The sequence below is a fragment of the Labrus bergylta genome, chromosome 10 (assembly GCF_963930695.1).
Source record: "Labrus bergylta chromosome 10, fLabBer1.1, whole genome shotgun sequence".
Taxonomy (NCBI): domain Eukaryota; kingdom Metazoa; phylum Chordata; class Actinopteri; order Labriformes; family Labridae; genus Labrus; species Labrus bergylta.
This window is the reverse complement of record NC_089204.1, coordinates 2,312,622-2,333,431: the sequence shown is the minus strand read 5'-3', so window position 1 is coordinate 2,333,431 and position 20,810 is coordinate 2,312,622. Positions and strand designations below refer to the sequence as shown.

The following is a 20,810-nucleotide window of genomic DNA, read 5'->3' as shown; positions in this document are numbered from 1 at the left end:
TAAAAAGCTGTACTGGACTTGAACACATCTGTCCTTTTTGTTATGCAGGAGTCCCAGATCAGACGGATCTACAGTACCATGATCAACCAAAAGCTGCAGGGGTTTAAGGAGGAGGTGAAGCCCATTGGAGACATTCTGACCCAGGCCACCTTAGAACTGTATTATGCTGTTTCTGCTCGTTTTCTTCCCACTCCAGCAAAGATACACTACCTCTTCAACCTCAGGGATATCTCCAAGGTACAAATTAATATATATACTGTGTGTGTGTGTGTGTGTGTGTGTGTGTGTGTGTGTGTGTGTGTGTGTGTGTGTGTGTGTGTGTGTGTGTGTGTGTGTGTGTGTGTGTGTGTGTGTGTGTGTGTGTGTGTGTGTGTGTGTGTGTGTGTGTGTGTATATATATATATACTGTAGATGGATTAGAGCTTTATTAGTAAACCACCTGCATAGCTGTACAGAGAGTACCTACAGAAAATGGGTTTGTTAAGAAAGTTAATACCACAAGCCTAATTTACAAAAGGTAGTTCAATTTTGTTACTATAGACTTTATTTGGCATCCCAGATATATTGGATGAACCAGATGCCTTGTTTAAGTGTTTTAGCAAACATTCTAGTTCTCAACAACTGTCCACAGATGGGTCCTCTTACATACACCTAATATCAATTATTCTGGGTGTGACATACTGTAGGTCAGAAAAAGATTAAGATTTCTATGAAGATTGATTATACGATCATACTATGTTCAAATGTTACATGAGACAATGAGATAAATGTATTTTTGTCCCATTACACCTGTTCTAGGTCTTTCAAGGTCTGTTAAGAGCTCACCCTGACTTCCATGATACCAAAAACAACATCACTCGACTCTGGATCCATGAGTGCTTCAGGTAACCAACCTAATAGTCAAGTTTCATGTGTTTATTCTGTGTTTATGCACATGATAACTTGTTGTGTTTCTTTCTTTATTTCAGAGTCTTCTCGGACAGGCTTGTAGATCGCAGTGACATTGAGGTCTTTACTGCTTTGCTTGGGGAGAAACTGGCCTCACTCTTTGACCTCACGTTCCACAACATCTGCCCTAACAAACAGCCACCTATATTTGGTACATTTACGACTATAAACACATAAATCAATTTCAATCAATCAGTTTTTTTTTGTATAGCGTCAACTCATAACAAGTGTTATCTCGAGACACTTTACAAAAAGCAGGTAAAAGACCTTACTCATTGTTATGTTACAAAGACCCGGCCTATCCTGTTCATACATCAAAGCTTTGAAAAATGCTTGTGTGTATTAGATATAGGATTGATTTATAAAATGATGTAACTGACACACGACTATAAGTAGCTTTAAATGTGTTTATTGTGTTAATTTTTCTGTGTATGGTTCAGGTGATTTCCTGAGCGGTTCTGGTGTGTATGAAGACCTGCTGGATGTCAAAGGTCTTAAGAAGTTCATGGAGACGCAGCTGGAAGACTACAACTTGACACCGGGTGTAGTGCCCATGAGCCTGGTGCTCTTCCGTGATGCTATTGAACACAGTACGTCAACACAACCTTATACACATGTTTAGTGGGACAGTTCAATCTCCTAATGCGTCAATCCCCCCTTTCACACTTACCTGACTCCATCTCATCTTCTAATCCTCTTCACTCTGATGTGTCTTTGATAGTCACAGTTTTACAGTTTTACAATCCAGGCCCAGTTTTAAACTCCTCTGTAAGGCATAACATAAGGGGGTCTAAACTCCTCTGTAGAGAAGCTGTCTCTGCAGGCTCTTCTGTCTACACTCTGCTGTCAATGGCCTGTTTGCCACTCCAAATCACTATCACTCCATTACTCATGGCTCAACAATTACTTCTATTAATTGTTGGTATGTTCAAATGTGGAGGGATTTCCAGACAATATTTATTTATGATTTATGATATTCCACAAATATTTGGAAAATACAATTAACAAAGGATGTAATGATTCATTCAACTCCTGATACGATTCACGATACAAATCTCTCACAATTTATTTTACAAAATGAGACTGTTGCCAAATGATGAGTGAAACAGATTCCTTTAGGGGCTCAAACCCGCTTGTCAGTGTGGTTTGGCATTTTAATGTTGTTGTTTTTTTCTCTCAACAAGGGGAGGTGATTGGAGCTTCTCGTTGTGGTGTAGATTAAATGCTGCATCATGTTGGTTGTGTTATTTGTGTAGTTCTCTGTCTTCTTGTAATATCTGCTCACAGTTTTTGTGTCGTCTGTTATCTTCTCACTTCTTTCATTTTCTGTCTTGGGGAAGCCAAAATGCTTCCACACCTCCGATTTAAAAGACAGTGGTTCTAAATCTTACTCTGCAGCTGCTGACGCTCATGATATTATTGCGATTCATTTTTTAGAGTACAATTCACTTAGCAGACGCTTTTATACAAAGCGACGTACATCAGAGAGTAAGAACAACACAAGCAAGGATCTAGGAAAAAGGGAACATTGTCAGTAAGAGCAAACGATCAGCTTTGAGTCTGATTGGACACACAGGTGCTGACAGGAAGTGACCAGAGGCAAAGCACAACATTGAGGGCAGTTCTTGACAGCTCTAATCAGTATAGAAACCATCTTACCGATGTGAATCTTGACACCTTTGAATCGATTATCATGATTTTATGATGAATCTTTACATCCCTACAATTAACTGTTACATTGTAGATTGTTCAGAACGCAGAATAATATTCTACAAACATGCGATAATATTTTGTTAGAGAATTTGAATATATGTTTTAAAAAAACTAGTCTGCTGTACAACCACAAAGAGGTCAATAAAATTTTGATTTTATATATTTTTACCATATGCAGCATGCATACAAAAATGTCCTCCTCTAACGCTAACCCTTTCATACTAAAGAACAGTGTATGGTTGTTTTCCTTACCACTAAATAAAGTCAGGCCCAAATTTTATAATAAAACTAAATAAAGAAAAAAGGCTGTCATCCATCCAATCACCCAACAACTTGTCAAATGATACTTGATGTCACATCTAAAATTTAAAAAAAGTAAGGTTATGGTGATTATTATTTTTTGTGCTCTGTCCACAGTAACTCGAGCAGTACGTGTGATCAGTCAGCTTAGGGGCAACATGCTGCTGGTCGGTGTGGGAGGTTCTGGTAGACAGAGCCTGTCTAAGATGGCTGCCTTCATCTGTGATTACCAGGTGTTCCAGGTGGAAGTCACCAAGCAGTACCGCAAACAGGAGTTCAGAGATGGTGAGATTTACTGCACACTACACTCCTATCACAGGCCTACACAGAAAGTCAATAAAGAAAGTCTGCAACCAATGCCCCTAATTTTGGAAAATTTAAAGAGCTTAAACTGAGAATTCAAAAAATATATTACTTTATATTCAGTGAATGTAATGAGACCCCAGCTGATTGACCATGATTTTTGTGTGATAAATAATCTGTCTTAAATCAACTCCCCTCATCTTTTCGTCAGCCAGCTGTCTAACACTAGGAGATTTTCCCGTCTGTGTTTTCAGATATCAAGAAGCTGTACCGTTTGACTGGTGTCGACAACAAGCCTACAATCTTCCTGTTCAATGACACTCAGATTGTAGATGAGTCCTTCCTTGTGGACATCAATAATATCCTAAGCTCTGGAGAGGTGCCTAACCTCTACAAGCCGGATGAGTTTGTTGAGGTCAGTGTTTTCTGAAAAACTCTTTGTCTCTCCCATCTGTCCATTACTGTAATGTAAACACCTTGGATTACACTTCCTATTTTGTTTTTTTCAGTTATTCAATCTCAAATATTAAAAATAACATATATTCCTTTTGTTTAAAATTAGATTAATTTGGTCATAGCAGTACAGCTTTTTTTAATTTAAGGAATATTAAATTATTATATTAATTTTATTAATTCTAAATGTTTGGAGTTGTTTAAATAACTAAAAAATAAAATAAATACAAGAATGTTGTTCTTTTTAAAATATTGTTGCATTTTTAAATTGTTCCTTGAACAATTTGATGATCTGATAATCTTCTCTCAAATATTTTTAAAGTAACAGATTTATTTGAAGTTTTGACATCATGACACTCTCCAGGTATGCAACGCTCTGTCAGAGTCAGCCAGGAAAGACAAAGTGGTGGAGACTCCTGACTCGTTATTTCACTACCTGATCGAGCGAGTGAGGAACAACCTGCACATAGTTCTCTGTATGAGTCCAGTGGGAGAGCCCTTCAGGTAGAGCAGCACACTGTGTCTTATAACTCTCTGGTTCACAATGTGTCCACTCTTTTCAACTCACAGGTTTAAGGAAATTAACCAAGTATGATTAACAATGCAGTCTTTAGAGGCTGAACAGCAATACAGCAGTTATTTCTCTAGCAAATCTATGTGCAATATTGCTTTAACAAAATTGTTTGTACATTACATAAACTGCTGTATGTCACTTTGTCATTAAATTAACTTCCAGTACTTCCAATCCTGATGCAGTTGTGTTCATAAATCACCAAGTAACCTGTATTTCTGTAATTAGTCAATTTATGCTAAAACTTTGTAATAGAATGAAGAAGTATTTTTGCACAAATGATATGCACTTGACATCTGAGCCAGCTGGGACCTTCTATCCAAAGGAGATGTAGTGTCATTGGTGGCCTTTTGCCAGATTAAACATTTTAATGCCTGTTTAATACTTGAGGGAATGAGGTCTTGCATTCACCCCCTTCACCAACATATTTACACACTTTTTCTCCTGGTAATTAGTGCCAGAGAGTAGTGGTGGCACTGAACTTGGTAATTTTAATGGCATGCACCATTACCAAGATTAACCCTTTTCTGAGGGAGAATACATCCTTGACACCAGTGGTATAGTGGTGGTTTAAGAAGTGGGTATACTCTTTGGAGACTGAAAAATAAGTGGGCACACTCCGTATGCCTTTGTATACACTGCTTGACACCCTTGGCCTTTCCAGAACTATTAAATAGGAACTTCATGTATTGAAAGCCTTTGCAGAAAAAAAAGTTTTTATACTGTGAAGCATACACAGGGTGCAAAATAACTTTCTTTATTTTCAATAGTTTCATCATCAACGCCAACTACCTAATGTACTTGTAGTGATTTGCTGACCCTTTAAAAAAATTAATATTTAATCAGATTATATCTTATCAAAGTTTTAACAAAAAGCTCTTTCTCAATAGAAACCGCATCCTTCAATATCCGGCACTGGTAAACTGTGCCTCCATTGACTGGTTCTGTGAGTGGCCCAAAGACGCCCTGCTGGAGGTAGCTGAGAGGTACTTGGATGGAATGGACCTGGGCTCCCTGGAGGGGGTGAGGCATCTATGCACACACAACTTAAAAAGAGTGACTGTAGATTTCACCCTGTTATTGTAGAGGTGTGTCTTTAAAGCAATGATACATTTTTTATTTTATTTTTTATATTTATTTTTGGGCTTTTTTTTCCTTTATGCGATAGGAAAGTGAATAGAAAAGGAAACTGGGGGGAGAGAGAGTGGGTAATGACATGAAGGAAAGGAGCCACAGGTCGGACTTGAACCTGGGCTGCTCACTTTGACGATGATAGCTTCTTAAATTGTACACCACCTAACCGCTAGGCCATCTGTGCCCTGCAATGATAAATTCTCATACAAAATTCTGCTAAACCCAAATTATGTTCCTAATCTGTTCCTAATCAACCTATGATGTCACTGCTTCAACTTTAACAAGTGAGCTGAAGTGCTTCAAGTGCTGCTATGAGAATCGATTAGTCATACACATTTTATATTCTACTTATTTTATATTCATGGGCCAAGTTGCAGTCTGAAAAAATGAATGATGTTCCCAAGGAAGACTTGTAGAGTTGAAATAAATTGGAAGCATCTTGTAGAACAAGAACAGCTGATGTAAAATGTCCAAATGTGAATTTAGACAGTGCGCCCTATTTAACCTCAGAGGCGGTATTTCCAAAAAGTAAAAGGAGTGGCACCGTAGTCTCTCAACTGGAGGGTCAGCTGTTTGATTCCCAGCTCCTGCAGTCACATGTCAAAGTGTCCTTGGGAAAGACACTGAAACCCAAATCACTCTGGCTTCTGCATCATCTGTGTGTGAATGTGTTTGAATGAGATTAGTAAATGCTCATTAACTCTTTACATAGAATCTTCTGCCGTGTGTGTGAATGTGATGTGAATTGGTAAGTTTGACCTCTAATGTAAAAAGCGCATTGAGCAGTCAGAAAGTTAGAAAAGCATTATACAAGCTCAAGTCCATTTGACCATTTAAAATGTTTGATTTAAAAGTTAATTCTAGTGTAATAAAAGATTTTGGATGTGACCAGGTTGTAGTCCTTGTTTGAATGTCATGTTAACTATTTTTGAAATACTCTGTTTTGGTAGATCCAGACAAAGGTTGCCAGTATCTTTGTGACAACACATCAGTCGGTAGCGCAGGTCTCTGAACGGATGAAGTTGGAGTTGAGGAGATATAATTATGTGACAGCCACCAATTACCTGGAGCTGGTGTCTGGATACAAAAAGTAAGAGCTTTTCAACTTTCTCCTTCAATTATTCTTGCTTCTCGTTTCTTCTCCTGTAACACAATTTTTGTGTGTCCATGCAAAGGACTGAGATATTCTTCAGCCAGGGCAGTTGGCAGAAGGTTTTTAGTACATAATAATTATATTTTGATCAACATAAATAATGTTATGGCTTCATTTGATTTTTGTTAAGACTTCTTTTGGGCCTCTTATGCTGTTTTTAAAGAGACAGGACAGTGGATAGTGTCAGAAATCAAGGAGAGAGAGAGCGCTATAAAGCCTCTGTACATGTGGCAAGATAACCACTAGGCCAACGTGCCTCATGTCATGGCTTTTTATACTTACTAACACAATGAAGGAAACTATGTTGCAGAGGAAGCAAAAGAAACAAATTGATTAATGTATCACTCTAAAACAACAGCCCAGGCTTGTCTCTATCACTACCACCTGACAGTGTGTGTGTGTCCACCCAGGCTGTTGGCAGAGAAACGCAGTGAATTGGGAGAGCAGGTGAGCAAGCTGCGTAATGGCCTATTCAAGATCAGTGATACCCGGGAGAAGGTGGAGGCCATGTCTGTTGAGCTGGAGGAGGCCAAGAAGCAGGTGGCCGACTTCCAGAAGCAGTGTGAAGAGTACCTGTCTGTCGTCGTACAGCAGAAACGAGAGGCCGATAAGCAGCAGATAGTACGTTAGTTTTACAATATACACAAAATACTACATTGATAAAGTAATTGTCAGATTAAGAAATGTAAATGTTTCACATCCATCTACCCAATCAACTTGACTAGTTTACATTAGTGTTCTATTCTTTGAAAGGGTCTTTGATATTTGTCTTATTGAAAAAGACAGATAAAGTCTAAACACACTGCTGTGTGTGTGTGTGTGTGTGTGTGTGTGTGTGTGTGTGTGTGTGTGTGTGTGTGTGTGTGTGTGTGTGTGTGTGTGTGTGTGTGTGTGCGTGTGCGTGTGTGTGTGTGTTTTTGTTAAGACTGTGAGTGCTAACAGTGAGAAAATTGGAGCAGAAGAGTTGCAGTGTAAAGCTATGGCTGAGAATGCACAGAGAGACCTGGATGAGGCCCTTCCTGCCCTTGAAGAGGCCATGAAGGTAGATTTTTGTCCTGTTGACTTTTTAAACCTGCCATTCCCTTTTTTGTCTTTCCTTCATGTGCTGATTATACTGTTACACTTTTCTACTTCGCCAATGTAAGCACTTTGTCATTTAAGTCTGAATTTGTTTAAAAGGCAGTATAGTATAGCTTCTTCTATCCAAGCATTCTCAATTCCTTCCTCCTTTTTCACATAGGCTCTGGAGTCTCTGAATAAGAAGGACATGACAGAGATCAAGTCATACGGCCGTCCTCCAACACTGGTAGAGACAGTAATGCAGGCTGTCATGATCCTTCTGTGCAAAGAGCCGACCTGGGCAGAGGCCAAGAGACAGCTGGGTGAGAGCTTTGAGAGTGAATCTTAGGAAAATATAAATATGTGGAATTGGACCAAAAAAATGCAAACTTGTTTGTTGTTTTTTTCCTAATAATGTTTCTGGCAGGTGAGTCCAACTTCATCAAAACATTAGTTAACTTTGACAAAGACAATATATCAGACCGCGTGTTGAAGAAGATCGGCCAGTATTGCAGGCAGGCAGATTTCCTTCCAGAGACTATCGGCAAAGTGTCACTAGCGGCCAAATCCCTCTGTATGTGGGTCAGAGCCATGGAGGTAAGAGGTTGTCTTCTGGCTACCAGAAATTAGTAACACACTCACACCTGTAACAAACTAATATGAGATGTATTTGTTCAATGTATGACAGCAAGGGCCTATTCAAAACACAGTACTATTTGTTAAAGAGGACATATTATCCCCCCTTCTCCACCTTTTCAAACAGTCCCCTGTGGTCTAAATAAAACATCTGTGCTGTGCTTTGGTCAAAATATAACATGAATCAAGCACCAGAGGAGGTTTGTGACCCTGTATAAACCAGCTCTCTCAGAATGCTCCGTTTTGGTGTGTGTGTCTCTTTAAATGCAATGAGGAGGGGAGGGTATTTTTTAACCAGAATCCCACTGTGACATCACAAGGAGAGCACATTTGAAAATTAGCATTTTTCTCTGTGTTGTAAGACTTATGCAGACCATAAACAAAGGACTGGATGGGTTTATTTCACATTTTGGGGGTCAGTAGGCACTCAGGTTACCCAAACATATGTTCAGAAACACTGTAGAAGTGGATTTTTCATAATATGCCCCCTTTAAATGATACAGGGAAAAATGACAGAGAATGTAATTGTCTTATGTGTATGTTGCTCCAGGTTTATGGGCGTATCTTCAGGGTGGTGGAGCCAAAGAGGGCCCAGCTGAACACTGCCACCACCCAGCTAGCCGAGAAACAGGCTGCATTGGCGGAGGCCCAGAACAAACTAAGAGAGGTAAGAAGCCTAGTGTAGGGGCGCGCTGGTGGCGCAGTGGCAGGGCGCGAGTCCCATGTGTTGAGACTCTCATCTCAAGCAGTAGGCCCGGGTTCACTTCCACCCATGGCCCCCTTCCACTTGTCATTCCCCACTCTCTCTCCCTGGTTTCCAACTCTATCCACTGTCCTCCCTCTGAATTAAAGGCACGAAAAAAGCCCAAAATAAATCTTTAAAAAAAAAAAAAAAAAAAGCCTAGTGTATCCATCAGCCTGATCGATTTGATAACCTTGTGTTTGTGCAGGTGGCTGAAAAGCTAGAGCACCTGAAGAAGCAGCACGGTGAGAAGCTGGCCATGAAGGAGAGTTTGAGGAGGAAATCCGAGGAGATGGAGGTGAAGCTTGATCGAGCTGACAAACTGGTAACTGGACTTGCTGGAGAGAGGGTCCGCTGGGAGGAAAGAGTTGCTGTAGGTCTTACACACACACACAAACACAACCACACACGCACACACAATTAATTAGAAACTACTTCAAAATCCAGTCCAATAGTCCACCCACATGTGTTTGTGTGTGTGCTTCAGGGTCTTGAAGAAAACATGGGATACCTGGTAGGAGACTGCCTACTAGCAGCATCTTTCCTTTCCTACATGGGACCCTTTCTTTCCAACTATAGAGATGAGTTGCTTGCCATCTGGCTGAAGGAGGTGAGGAACACACACACACACACACACACACACAACACACAAACAACTCACAAACCTCATAAATACATACAGTATATCCTAGTTTGCCTGTTAGTGAAATGCTCGTCATTTCTTTTAATTTTCTAACATTACTGGCAAATCATGAAAGATAATTTTCCTCTATGAAACTGTTCATTATATTTATGCTTTGATGGTTGTATTTCTTACACAACATATGTTTCAGCCTCTTCCCATCTGTCTCATCTCCATGACCCATTGTTTCCCTCTCCATAGGTCAGAGACTTTGAAATTCCATGCACTCCCGGGTTCAGTTTCTCAACATTTCTGTCCAAGCCTACATCAGTAAGGGACTGGAACATTCAAGGCCTGCCCTCTGATGCATTCTCTACTGAGAATGGAGTTATTGTCACTCGTGGAAACCGGTCAGTTCAACTAGAAATATTTCATTTGTTTCGGGATTAATTAGCTTTTATTTAGTGTATATAGTAAAAAACACATTTTGGGTTTTTATTATACTTTTGGACTTGGCTTTTTACTTCACAAGACTCATGTTTAATATTGCAAAGAAAGGTATTAAAATAACTCCAAACTTCTACATTTCTTTTAAGATGGCCACTGATGGTGGACCCTCAAGGCCAAGCTCTGAAGTGGATCAAGAATATGGAAATAACAAGAGTAAGTATCAATCCAGATAAACTGACTCAGATTCCTGTTGAATGTTTGAATCATTACAGTTAAACAGAAACATTTCAGGGACAATCAAGGACAATCAATCAATGTGTGAGACTACATAGGGAAAAAAAGTAATTGATTTTCCAGACTAAAATTCAAATTCAATCAAATTTAAAAATGTGGTGAATGATCGCTTTTCATTACTTCACATTTACCATATGTCTCTTGTGTTTTTCTGTATGGTGAGCAGTAAATACAGTGTGCTTTGAAACAACAGTAAAGTTAGTACAAGACCATTCCCCAAACACTGCGACTCACAGAATGTTATGATTTGCAAAACATTGAAATTCCATATTTGGTTGAAAATAACACAAGACAACTTATCAAAATGAGAAATGCTGGGTTTTAAAAAAATAAAAACATTGTCAGTGACCAGAGTTTGTTGCTGCAGTTGTAACCCCCCCATGCAGAGAGAAAACCAGTGCATGAAGAAAATCAAATGTATTGAAGAAATATTATCATGATGTTAAGGAAATGTGGCCACCTTCTCTGGGCCTGAGCTCGTTTAAGAGGGACTGAGGCGAAATGGTGAAAAGCTGTGTTGTTTGTAAATCATGGACGCCACATCCTCTGGGCTAAAGAGGAGAGGGACCATCCAGCTTGATATCAGTATATAAACTCCTCAATAAAAGTTTGGAAACGTTATTTTGGTCAATTATTTTGTGTTATTGGTGTTGTATTATACATCGTTGGAAAGTCTGATTAGTCACCTTTATAACGAGGTATAACTTGTAAGGATCGTGGAAAGAGCAACACAGCTAAACGTGTGGGTAGTGCCCAAAAACATTTTGCCAAAATCCCCTGCAATATTCTTTTTTTAAAGAGTCCAGGTGCTACACTGGCCTGCCTGCATTCCTGACATCACCCATCAAAATATTTGGCGCATAGTGAAATGTAACAGTACAAAAAGGAGACCCTGAACCGTTCAACAGCTGAAATCCTACTCGAAGCAAGAATGGTAAATTCAACTTTCAGAATGACATTAGTTAATCTCCTCAGGTCCCAAACCCTAACAGAGTAGAAGAGGTGATGTAAAAGAAATTGGTCAACATGAACGTGTGCAATGTGTATACAACAATTATGATTTGTGTGTTTGTGTGTGTGTCCACATGCAGGGTCTGAAAGTGATAGACTTTCAAATGCCAGACTACCTGCATATACTGGAGAATGCCATCCAGTTTGGGAGTCCTGTTTTGCTGCAGAATGTCCACGAGGAGTTGGAACCCTCTCTCAACCCAGTTCTTAACAAGTCCCTTACACGGGCAGGTCAGACTCTCACACATCAACCTTTCATCATCATCAACATACACATACAAATACACACAACTCAGATACACACACAAATACATATTAATGCACAGATTACATATCTTGGGTAAAAATCAGATACAAATGAGCCGTGACAGAATCTATTGTGTACCACATTGTGGTGTATAATTGTGGTCATTTTTTCCAGGCGGCAGGCTGCTATTGAAGCTTGGTGATAAGGAAGTGGAGTATAATCCAGAGTTTCGTTTCTATATCACCACCAAACTCTCAAACCCCCACTACACACCAGAAATTTCTACAAAGACCACCATAGTCAACTTTGCTGTCAAGGAGCAGGTGTGTGCATGTGTTTCTATGAAGTATGCCTTCCCCATGTGAACTCACTATTTTTAACTTTTGTTTGTGTACATCATCATTTTGTGTACAGAGTCTAAGCTGCTACCTTAATTATCTGTTTGTGTTTGGAATTGATTGTGTGTTTTGTTTGTGCTGCAGGGCCTTGAAGCCCAGCTACTGGGAATTGTGGTGCGTAAGGAGTGTCCAGAACTAGAAGAGCAGAAGGACTCTTTGGTCATCAGCATTGCTTCTGGAAAGAAAAGCCTGCAGCAGCTGGAGGATGAGATTCTCAGGTTGTTAAACAGAAAACACAATTAGAATCATGTGACTTATAATTTCAAGTAATGAAGTAGAAGCCATTATCACAGGTCATCTTTTTACTACATCAGTCCATTTTTTATATTGTAAAGCAGATTTTGCTCTTTTTTTTTTTTTTTTTTAAGTCCAATGAAAAAATAACATGTATAGAGTGAACCCTAAGGAGCTTGTAGTTGTGAATATTTGTCTTGGTCCATCATGCTTAGGGTGGCAGTGTTCTGGTTAGAGGTTTTTGTAATGTGTTATATGTTTTCATGTCTACTTTGCCAGGCTGCTTAATGAGGCGACTGGCTCTCTACTGGACGATGTGCAGCTGGTGAACACCCTGCAAACATCCAAAGTCACAGCCACTGAGGTTTCAGATCAGCTGGAGAGCAGTGAACAGACCGAAATAGAGATTGATTCTGCAAGAGAGGTCAGTGTATAGATGAATGGATTTAAGGATTGTGTCACTTTAACTTGTGACGGGTGTTATTATTATTGCATACTATGTATGTGTGTATGAAAATGATAAGGGTTCAACTGCATGCCAGTTTGTGCCTACAGTGTAATAATTATAAATATAATTGTCGCCCTCAAGCCTCAACAATTTGAAAAAATTGATTTTCTAAAAACAAACTTTACAACTGTTAGAACAGGTAAACCTCACAGGTAGCCCGTGAAGGGAAGCAGGGACAGTTGTAATGTGGTCTATGTACCTGTTTGTAAAGCTTCGACTGCTTTCTCTTAACAGGCCTATCGCCCGTGTGCCCAGCGAGCCTCCATTCTCTTCTTCATCCTCAACGATATGGGCCGCATCGATCCAATGTACCAGTTCTCACTGGATGCCTACATTAACCTGTTTAACCTCAGCATTAAAAAAAGCAAGCGCAGCCAAAAGCTGGAAGAAAGGATTACCAACCTCAATGACTACCACACATATGCAGTATACAGGTGAGGAAGAATTCATCAAGAGATACCTTTTCATAATATAAGTCTGCATGCAGGTTTTCTTGATTGAGTGTATTCTTGACAGAACAGTGTTCAAAGTCCAGCTATATAACTGTCCTGTGAAAAATGGTGGATAGACGTTTTTTTTCTTTTCAACCTTTACAGGCAAAACACAATTTGCCTCTCAATCAGCCATTTTTTCGCTCTTCCTGACTCACTTTTTTCAAACTGTCAAATAAAAAGTAAAAATGTTAAAATGCTCTTCTCTGGTATCTAATGCATGGAAGGTAAAACAACTTCCTGAGATTTAAAATGGCAAGGGATATTTTTGTTGTTTTTGCAAGTTTGCTTTTTTTTTCCTCTTCAGGGTGTGGGGTTAGAAGAGTGTGTTGTTCTTTTTTTCTCTCTGTACAAATACAAATTTGTACCTTGTACTTCACATCTGTTGAAAAATTATATGTAAATCCCAAAACATTTAAATGAGATATGTTTTAGCATTGGAGCCTATTGCAAACAGTTAGACAAATAGACTATATCAGTGTGTTATCCTTTGCAGGTACACGTGTCGAGGTCTGTTTGAGGCCCACAAGCTGCTTTTCAGCTTCAGAATGTGTGCCAAAATCCTGGAGGTGGCTGGCAAACTCAACATGGATGAGTACAGCTTCTTCCTACGAGGAGGACTTGTAAGAAAACACGGGGGGGATACAAAGTATCAATACTATCATTCTCCACCACTACATTTGCTGCTGTCAAGTTACATGCTGTACACTGATGAGTTGTTAAGTCTTATTAGTGATGCACTGATCCCTGGAGGAATAGTTAATTTAAGCATGACTTTTGTAGGTTCTTGATAAGGAGGATCAGATGAACAATCCATGTACCAGTTGGCTGACAGACTCCTGCTGGGACAACATCACAGAGCTGGATAAGCTTCCAAATTTCAAAGGCATTATGACCTCCTTTGAACAGCATCCCCTAGACTGGAACCATTGGTTCACCAGTGCTGAGCCAGAGAATGCCACACTGCCAGGTTTGAATGTGTTATGGAGCTTTGATTTTGCTTTAGTACTTATTGAACCTTAGCAACAGTGAGGGTAAAGTGTTGGAAGGTTGGATTACTGTTATATGAACAGTATGGGACAGTTTGAACTGTTGTCCATGCTGCTGTGCATTGAAATATTTCAGATTTACACTCAAGTACAAAGTCTGACAGCAGAAAACATATAATGCTCTCTCTCTCTTTTCATTTTAGGTAATTGGAACCGCTGTAATGAGCTGCAGAAGATGTTGATTGTTCGGTCGTTGCGTCAGGACCGTGTCTCTGTGTGTGTCACCTCCTTCATTGTAAACAACCTGGGCTCACGCTTTGTGGAGCCACCTGTTCTTGATATGAAGGCAGTGAGTGTTAAACATTTAATGAATATGGTTTGCTCTGTTTTGAGTTTTAATTCAGAGGTTGTCATTTTTTGGTTAGTTTTTGAGTGAGTTACATCATGTTTGGTAATTGGTTCTCATGTTACGAGTTGAGAAATCCAAGAGGAGGACCCAGATGCAGAACCAAAAATGATTTAATTAAACAAAAAACTCACTTCAGAAATCCAAACACAAGAAAACAAGTAGCCATGAGTAAACTCACTTACAATACCTACAACATACATACAACAATGAACTGACATGGAAGGGCAGAAACACAGAGACTAAATACACAGGGGAATCAGACACAGGTGAGACTAACAAGACACAGGTGAGGGCAATCACACAGGGAAACACACAGAACTCAAGAATGAAACACTAAAAACACACAGACAGGAATACAAGAAACACAGAGGACAACTACAAACTAAATCATGAAACACTAAACACTGAAAAACCAAACTAGAAAAAGACCAAACCATAACATCTCATTTCTTCTGTCCTCTCGCCAGGTTGTGGAAGAATCCACATGCAGGACTCCTCTGATCTTTGTGCTGTCTTCTGGTGTGGACCCAACAGGAGCCCTGTTGCAGCTTGCTGACGCCTCTGGCATGAGCAATCATTTCCATGCTCTGTCTCTGGGTCAGGGGCAGGCCCCCATTGCTAAGAGCATGATAGAGGAGGGTGTCAAGACTGGTACAATACCATCTTTGACTTTGCTCTTCTATTTCTTATTTGTTTTGTTGCTTAGCCGTATAAATGTTTTACTCCAACCACTTGTTTTTTCAAAACTTGTCATATTAGCTTTACTAACCTTTTTTTGTCTTCCTTTAGTTCACAAAAGATAACCTTGGTACTCAAAAACAACTAGGCATGACATCAAATATCTAACAAAGACATCAATGCAACCTGCGCCTTCTTTTTCTGCCCAGGTCACTGGGTGTTCCTTGCCAACTGCCACCTTTCTCTCTCGTGGATGCCTGAGTTGGACAAGCTGGTGGAGCAGCTACAGGTGGAAAAGCCAAACAAAAACTTCAGACTCTGGCTGAGCTCTTCCCCACATCCTGAATTTCCCATCACCATACTGCAGGCTGGCATCAAGATGACCACTGAACCACCAAAGGTGCAATACTCACACATGAGGATTTCAGAAATTAGCCGTTTACTATAAAAGCATACATAAATGTTATCCATCACAATAGATCCACATGTTTTATCCTTTGTATATTGGATGTATGCACCTTCATATATTGTATGGTAAATATGGTAATTCAACCCTCCCCAGTTTTAACACTGCCCTCTTTGTATCTAGGGTATAAAAGCCAACATGAAGCGTCTCTACCAGCTGGTGACCGAGGATCAGTTCAACCGCTGTTCAAGACCTGTCTTATACAGGAAGCTGCTCTTCTCCCTCTGTTTCTTTCACAGCATACTGCTGGAGAGGAAGAAGTTTTTACAGCTGGGATGGAATATAGTCTATGGCTTCAACGATTCTGACTTTGAGGTCAGAACTTATCTGATACTAAAGGAAACAGAGAGAACTGGAAAAAAAAAGGGAAAACGGGGGTGGGGGGTATTGTACGGTTATGGTGTTGGTGGTGACAACACCTAGATGACGTCTTGATTGCTATGCTATGAAAATTGCTATGTTGAGGTTGTGGTTGGGTGGGGATAATTGTAATAATTCAATCATTACTTGTCATTTCAATAATCATATCTGACACAAATATAGACTTTAAGTGATTGACAGAGCTTTTGAAGAGTGACATGTGAAACATGACAACCTAGTTTGAATGAAACTGAATTCATCTAACTTCCTACTCAATCTGTTTGAACTGTTTTTGTGTAATATCCACATCACAGAGTATTAACTTGACCATAGTCTGTTTCTTATCTCATTATCTTCATATCCCCCTAGGTGAGTGAGAATCTGTTGAGTCTGTACCTGGATGAGTATGAGGAGATTCCATGGGATGCACTGAAGTATCTCATTGCTGGGGTCAACTATGGAGGTCATGTGACAGACGACTGGGATAGACGTCTTCTTACCACTTACATCAACGGCTACTTCTGTGACTCTGCAGTAGACCAGCCCTTCTTTAAGTGAGACACGTTCAACACACACACACACACATGCAGTGGTTGGCAGTGCTGATGTCAGAGACATTTAGATATATTTTGTGGCTGAATTTCAATTGCCTACTGAAGCCAACTGTCATAATGTGACAGCTCCACCTAGTGGACAATCAGGGAAGAAGATACTCTTTGCACCTGAGCACTAGCAAGATCCCTTAGTCTTCTATTGAGTAAGTGTTATGACTTGTGCAAATGCTGCTTTGTTTCAAGCCATCTTTTTCTTTTCTTTCAAAGGTCTTTTTATTGAAAGATAATAACAGAAAATAGCTTTTACTGTACAGGGAAATATTTTTATTTTCTTATCCCCCACCCACCCTTAACAAAAACACTCATACATGTCGCAAAACATCCAAACATGAGACAAGCCTAATCCAGACAACAAACAACCACAGCTGTACCTAAAAGTCAGCCATCTTTTTCTAAGACTCGTCTATAAATTGGGGCTCACAGTATATCTGACTGACTTTGTATTCTGTCTTCCCACTTTATGTTTCAGGTTGTCCTCCTTAACCTCCTATTACATCCCCCGCGATGGTCCCCAGTCCTCATACAAGGAACATATCAGTATGCTGCCTTCCACAGAGCACCCTGAGGTGTTTGGCCAACACTCTAATGCAGATATAGCCAGCCAGATCGCAGAGTCCAGGACACTGTTTGACACCTTACTCTCTCTGCAACCCCAAGTCACCAGTCCCACTGCTGCAGGGGCCGGGCCAAGTAGAGAAGAAAAGGTGAGTGGGGGGTTGTAAGGATGAAAATGACTAGTTAAATGGAAATATATGACTTATAAGAATTATAAGATTATGATTATTAATAGTTGAACAGTAAGCAGGGCCATAGACAGAATCTAAAGATTATGAATGGATCATAAACATGTCACAGCTTTTGAAATTGTAATTGTCTGTCCACATACATATAAATATCATAACCCTTTAAGGCATTAAACTTAAGTTGCTGTCAGTAATATATTAGAAGCAAATGCCAAATCATTTTGAAGACCAGCATTAATGACATCTGAATGTATTATATAAAAAAGGATTATTAGATTATCAAAAGTGATCCATAAAAGTCATTTAATTGCTCAAGATGTATTAATGGTATTTGATATCAGCAATGATGAATGTTAAAGATGATTTCCAACAAGTATTTCATTATCAGTTTATTATGGATGTTTGCTTTTGACCTGACAGTGGACACCTTGAAGGGTTAAATCCTGCTTATACCTTGGTTTAAAAAAATATAATGCCATTATCTTTTAATGTTTTCAATAAGATTATTTTTAAGTTTTTAAATAGGCACGACTACTTACCTACTTATCTGAGGTTTGCCAAAGTGCTTGACTGAATACTTCAAAAAGCCACTCCCATTAAGTTCTAATGCCATGGGATTTCTTTTTACTGCTGCTGTAAGTATAACAGCAACAACTCAGCAAACTAGAGCATCTTTGAGACAGAAAGCTAACTGTATGCTTACAAGGCTCAGAGTTAAATATATTGCATTAATTTGATCTGAACAAAAATTGGTGCTGATGGATGATGTGCATCCTCCTATCAATAAACCTTTTAGTGATATTTGTGATTATGGGAGCTGTTTTTTTTTCCGAGAAGACAAAAGGGTTATCATCAACAGTCCTACAGTAGGAACTAATAAAGGTCCAACTTGACTTGATGCAGCTTTAATATCTCATTCTGGGGGCCGCAGTAGCTCAGTCTGTAGGGACTTCGGTTGGGAATCGGAGGGTCGCCGGTTCAAGTCACAGACCAAGTCCGGAAACTGGCCTGGTAGCTGGAGAGGTGCCAGTCCACCTCCCAACCACCGCCAAGGTGCCCTTGAGCAAGGCACCCAACCCCCCCACCAGCTCATGAGCGCCCACTGTGGGCAGCCCCCCCTGTCCATAGGATCCTGTTTGTGTGGCATGTTTACTAGACAGAGTGTAAAAACGAATTTCCCCTCACAGGATCAATAAATTATTGTTATTTTAAACGTGAGTGCAGTGCATTTATAAGTTAAACTGTCTCATCTTCTGTTGTAAAACATGTCATTGATGTTTGAAGGTATTAGAGCTGCTGTCAGATGTTCAAGGGAAGATCCCAGCATTGATTGACTTCGAGGGCACCCGGTCGTTGCTCCAGGACAACCCTTCACCTCTTAATGTGGTCCTTCTGCAAGAAATCCAGAGATACAACGCACTACTGAACACCATCATGTAGGAACTATCGTGTGTGTGTGTGTGTGTGTGTGTGTGTGTGTGTGTGTGTGTGTGTGTGTGTGTGTGTGTGTGTGTGTGTGTGTGTGTGTGTGTGTGTGTGTGTGTGTGTGTGTGTGTGTGTGTGTGTGTGTGTGTGTGTGTGTGTGTGTGTGTGTGTGTGTGTGTGTGTGTGTGTGTGTGTGTGTGTGTGTGTGTGTGTGTGTGTGTGTGTGTGTGTGTGTGTGTGTGTGTGTGTGTGTGTGTGTGTGTGTGTGTGACATTTACAAATGTCTTGGCAGGCAAAACTAAAATAATACTCAAAGAAGAGAAGGTAACCACAGTGTGTTGTTTTTGTGCATTTCATGTGTTAGTTCGTCCCTGGTGGAGCTGGAGAAAGGGATCACAGGCTTAGTGGTGATGTCATCAAGCTTGGAGGAGATCTTCCACTGCATCTATGACGCCCGTGTACCACCACTGTGGGAGAAGGTGCAAGACATACACACACTCACCAACAAACAGCAGCCAAAATATCACACTTCACAGGCGTCCTTCAAAGTCATATTTTGTGGTTGAACTTAATTAACACCATTACAGTATGTGCAGGTGCTTTCATTTATTCCTTACTTATCTTTTTCTTAGCGTGATGAGATTTTAGAGAGTGGACTCGCTACACAAAGTAAGACGGCTGAAGTCAATAGACAACTTCTGACTACCTCTTAAGTACTTTTAGATAAACTTGAGCAAATTCATAGTTTCATCCTGATCCAACAAGAGTTTCACCTTTCTGGGTAACACTTTTCCTATCAGTGGTAGAAGCTATAATATTTCTGTACGACTTGTAAAAACGTGATCAACCACGATTATTGTGATCGACTATTGGTGGGCACAATACTTGATGAGGTATATTCTCTTTGCAACAAATTATACTGAATTTTCCGCTCAGCAGAAACTCAACAGAGAACATTCTATCTATTCTTTCTCTTAAAGCAGTCACACTGCTGCGGGCCTGTCCCTGTAAATTCTAACCATTTTTAAAGTTGTATTTATCCATCACTCTGCATGGAGACAGACACACACACTCTTATTGTTCTCCTGTGTCCAACTGCAGTCACACACACACACACACACACACACACTCACAGAGTTAGTTGGCACAGCTGTGGCAGGACTCCAGTTGTAATTTTGTCAACACTTAAAGCTGGAGGAGAGAATACAAGGTTGTATGGCTAGAAAACAGTACACATGGGGGGGGGGGGAGGGGGCAAGGGTCATTCAGTAGTTCATTTTCTGTTTTTCAAGTGTCTAATTAAGTTTTCATAAGAGGCTTTGCATGAAAATGTACTGCAAACGCATGTGTTTGTTTTTGTGTGCGTTTGCCTTGTTTTTTTTCATGGGGTGTAGCTTACCTCAGCCTATATAGGGCTGAACAAAGCCAGCATCTGGGGACTAATCCATACAGTTAAAAGCAATGTACCTTCCAGGGCTGGCTCCACTTTCTGAAAAAGGACCTTGAGCTCATTGTTACTTAGCCAACAGCTTATTACAGTACAATGTATGCACATATGGTGTGTTTGTTTTGATTTCCTTTCTATGAGTAGTGGACAGCTATCAGGACTGCAGCCTCCAGCTCAGCCTTTTCATTCTACTGACCACGAAGCTAGACAACTTGCCCTGTTTCTCTATGTGCATATTTTGAATTACTCACTGTCTACTTCATCTTCATTAGCATGACATTCTTTCTCTATCTTCCATCAAGTGTTCCATCTCTTCTGCTCTTTTCTACGTCTTTATGTCTCGTCTGGTCTAAGCAGCAACAAGAAGTCCTGCTTATTTATCCCTCCATCCGTTCATCTCTCCGTTCTCCGC

At 40.0% G+C, this 20,810-nt stretch overlaps 1 protein-coding gene across 1 annotated transcript in view; it reads left to right on the top strand.

Annotated features, from left to right (window-relative positions):
• LOC109994473 (dynein, axonemal, heavy chain 2) overlaps positions 1 to 20,810 on the top strand; it is a 66,711-nt gene that overhangs the window by 41,461 nt on the left and 4,440 nt on the right. The window contains exons 51-83 of the mRNA XM_029280052.2: positions 49 to 237; positions 799 to 884; positions 969 to 1,099; positions 1,389 to 1,538; positions 3,079 to 3,246; positions 3,519 to 3,679; positions 4,082 to 4,221; positions 5,179 to 5,311; positions 6,373 to 6,512; positions 6,986 to 7,196; positions 7,501 to 7,617; positions 7,816 to 7,957; positions 8,062 to 8,231; positions 8,821 to 8,937; positions 9,221 to 9,385; positions 9,500 to 9,622; positions 9,896 to 10,044; positions 10,231 to 10,297; positions 11,470 to 11,620; positions 11,811 to 11,959; positions 12,119 to 12,252; positions 12,548 to 12,692; positions 13,011 to 13,210; positions 13,764 to 13,890; positions 14,051 to 14,237; positions 14,460 to 14,605; positions 15,133 to 15,316; positions 15,553 to 15,743; positions 15,933 to 16,124; positions 16,539 to 16,723; positions 17,253 to 17,487; positions 18,811 to 18,962; positions 19,316 to 19,430. Of these exons, the coding sequence (XP_029135885.2) occupies positions 49 to 237; positions 799 to 884; positions 969 to 1,099; positions 1,389 to 1,538; positions 3,079 to 3,246; positions 3,519 to 3,679; positions 4,082 to 4,221; positions 5,179 to 5,311; positions 6,373 to 6,512; positions 6,986 to 7,196; positions 7,501 to 7,617; positions 7,816 to 7,957; positions 8,062 to 8,231; positions 8,821 to 8,937; positions 9,221 to 9,385; positions 9,500 to 9,622; positions 9,896 to 10,044; positions 10,231 to 10,297; positions 11,470 to 11,620; positions 11,811 to 11,959; positions 12,119 to 12,252; positions 12,548 to 12,692; positions 13,011 to 13,210; positions 13,764 to 13,890; positions 14,051 to 14,237; positions 14,460 to 14,605; positions 15,133 to 15,316; positions 15,553 to 15,743; positions 15,933 to 16,124; positions 16,539 to 16,723; positions 17,253 to 17,487; positions 18,811 to 18,962; positions 19,316 to 19,430 (5,052 nt within the window). The remainder of the gene's footprint in view (positions 1 to 48; positions 238 to 798; positions 885 to 968; positions 1,100 to 1,388; positions 1,539 to 3,078; positions 3,247 to 3,518; positions 3,680 to 4,081; positions 4,222 to 5,178; positions 5,312 to 6,372; positions 6,513 to 6,985; positions 7,197 to 7,500; positions 7,618 to 7,815; positions 7,958 to 8,061; positions 8,232 to 8,820; positions 8,938 to 9,220; positions 9,386 to 9,499; positions 9,623 to 9,895; positions 10,045 to 10,230; positions 10,298 to 11,469; positions 11,621 to 11,810; positions 11,960 to 12,118; positions 12,253 to 12,547; positions 12,693 to 13,010; positions 13,211 to 13,763; positions 13,891 to 14,050; positions 14,238 to 14,459; positions 14,606 to 15,132; positions 15,317 to 15,552; positions 15,744 to 15,932; positions 16,125 to 16,538; positions 16,724 to 17,252; positions 17,488 to 18,810; positions 18,963 to 19,315; positions 19,431 to 20,810) is intronic.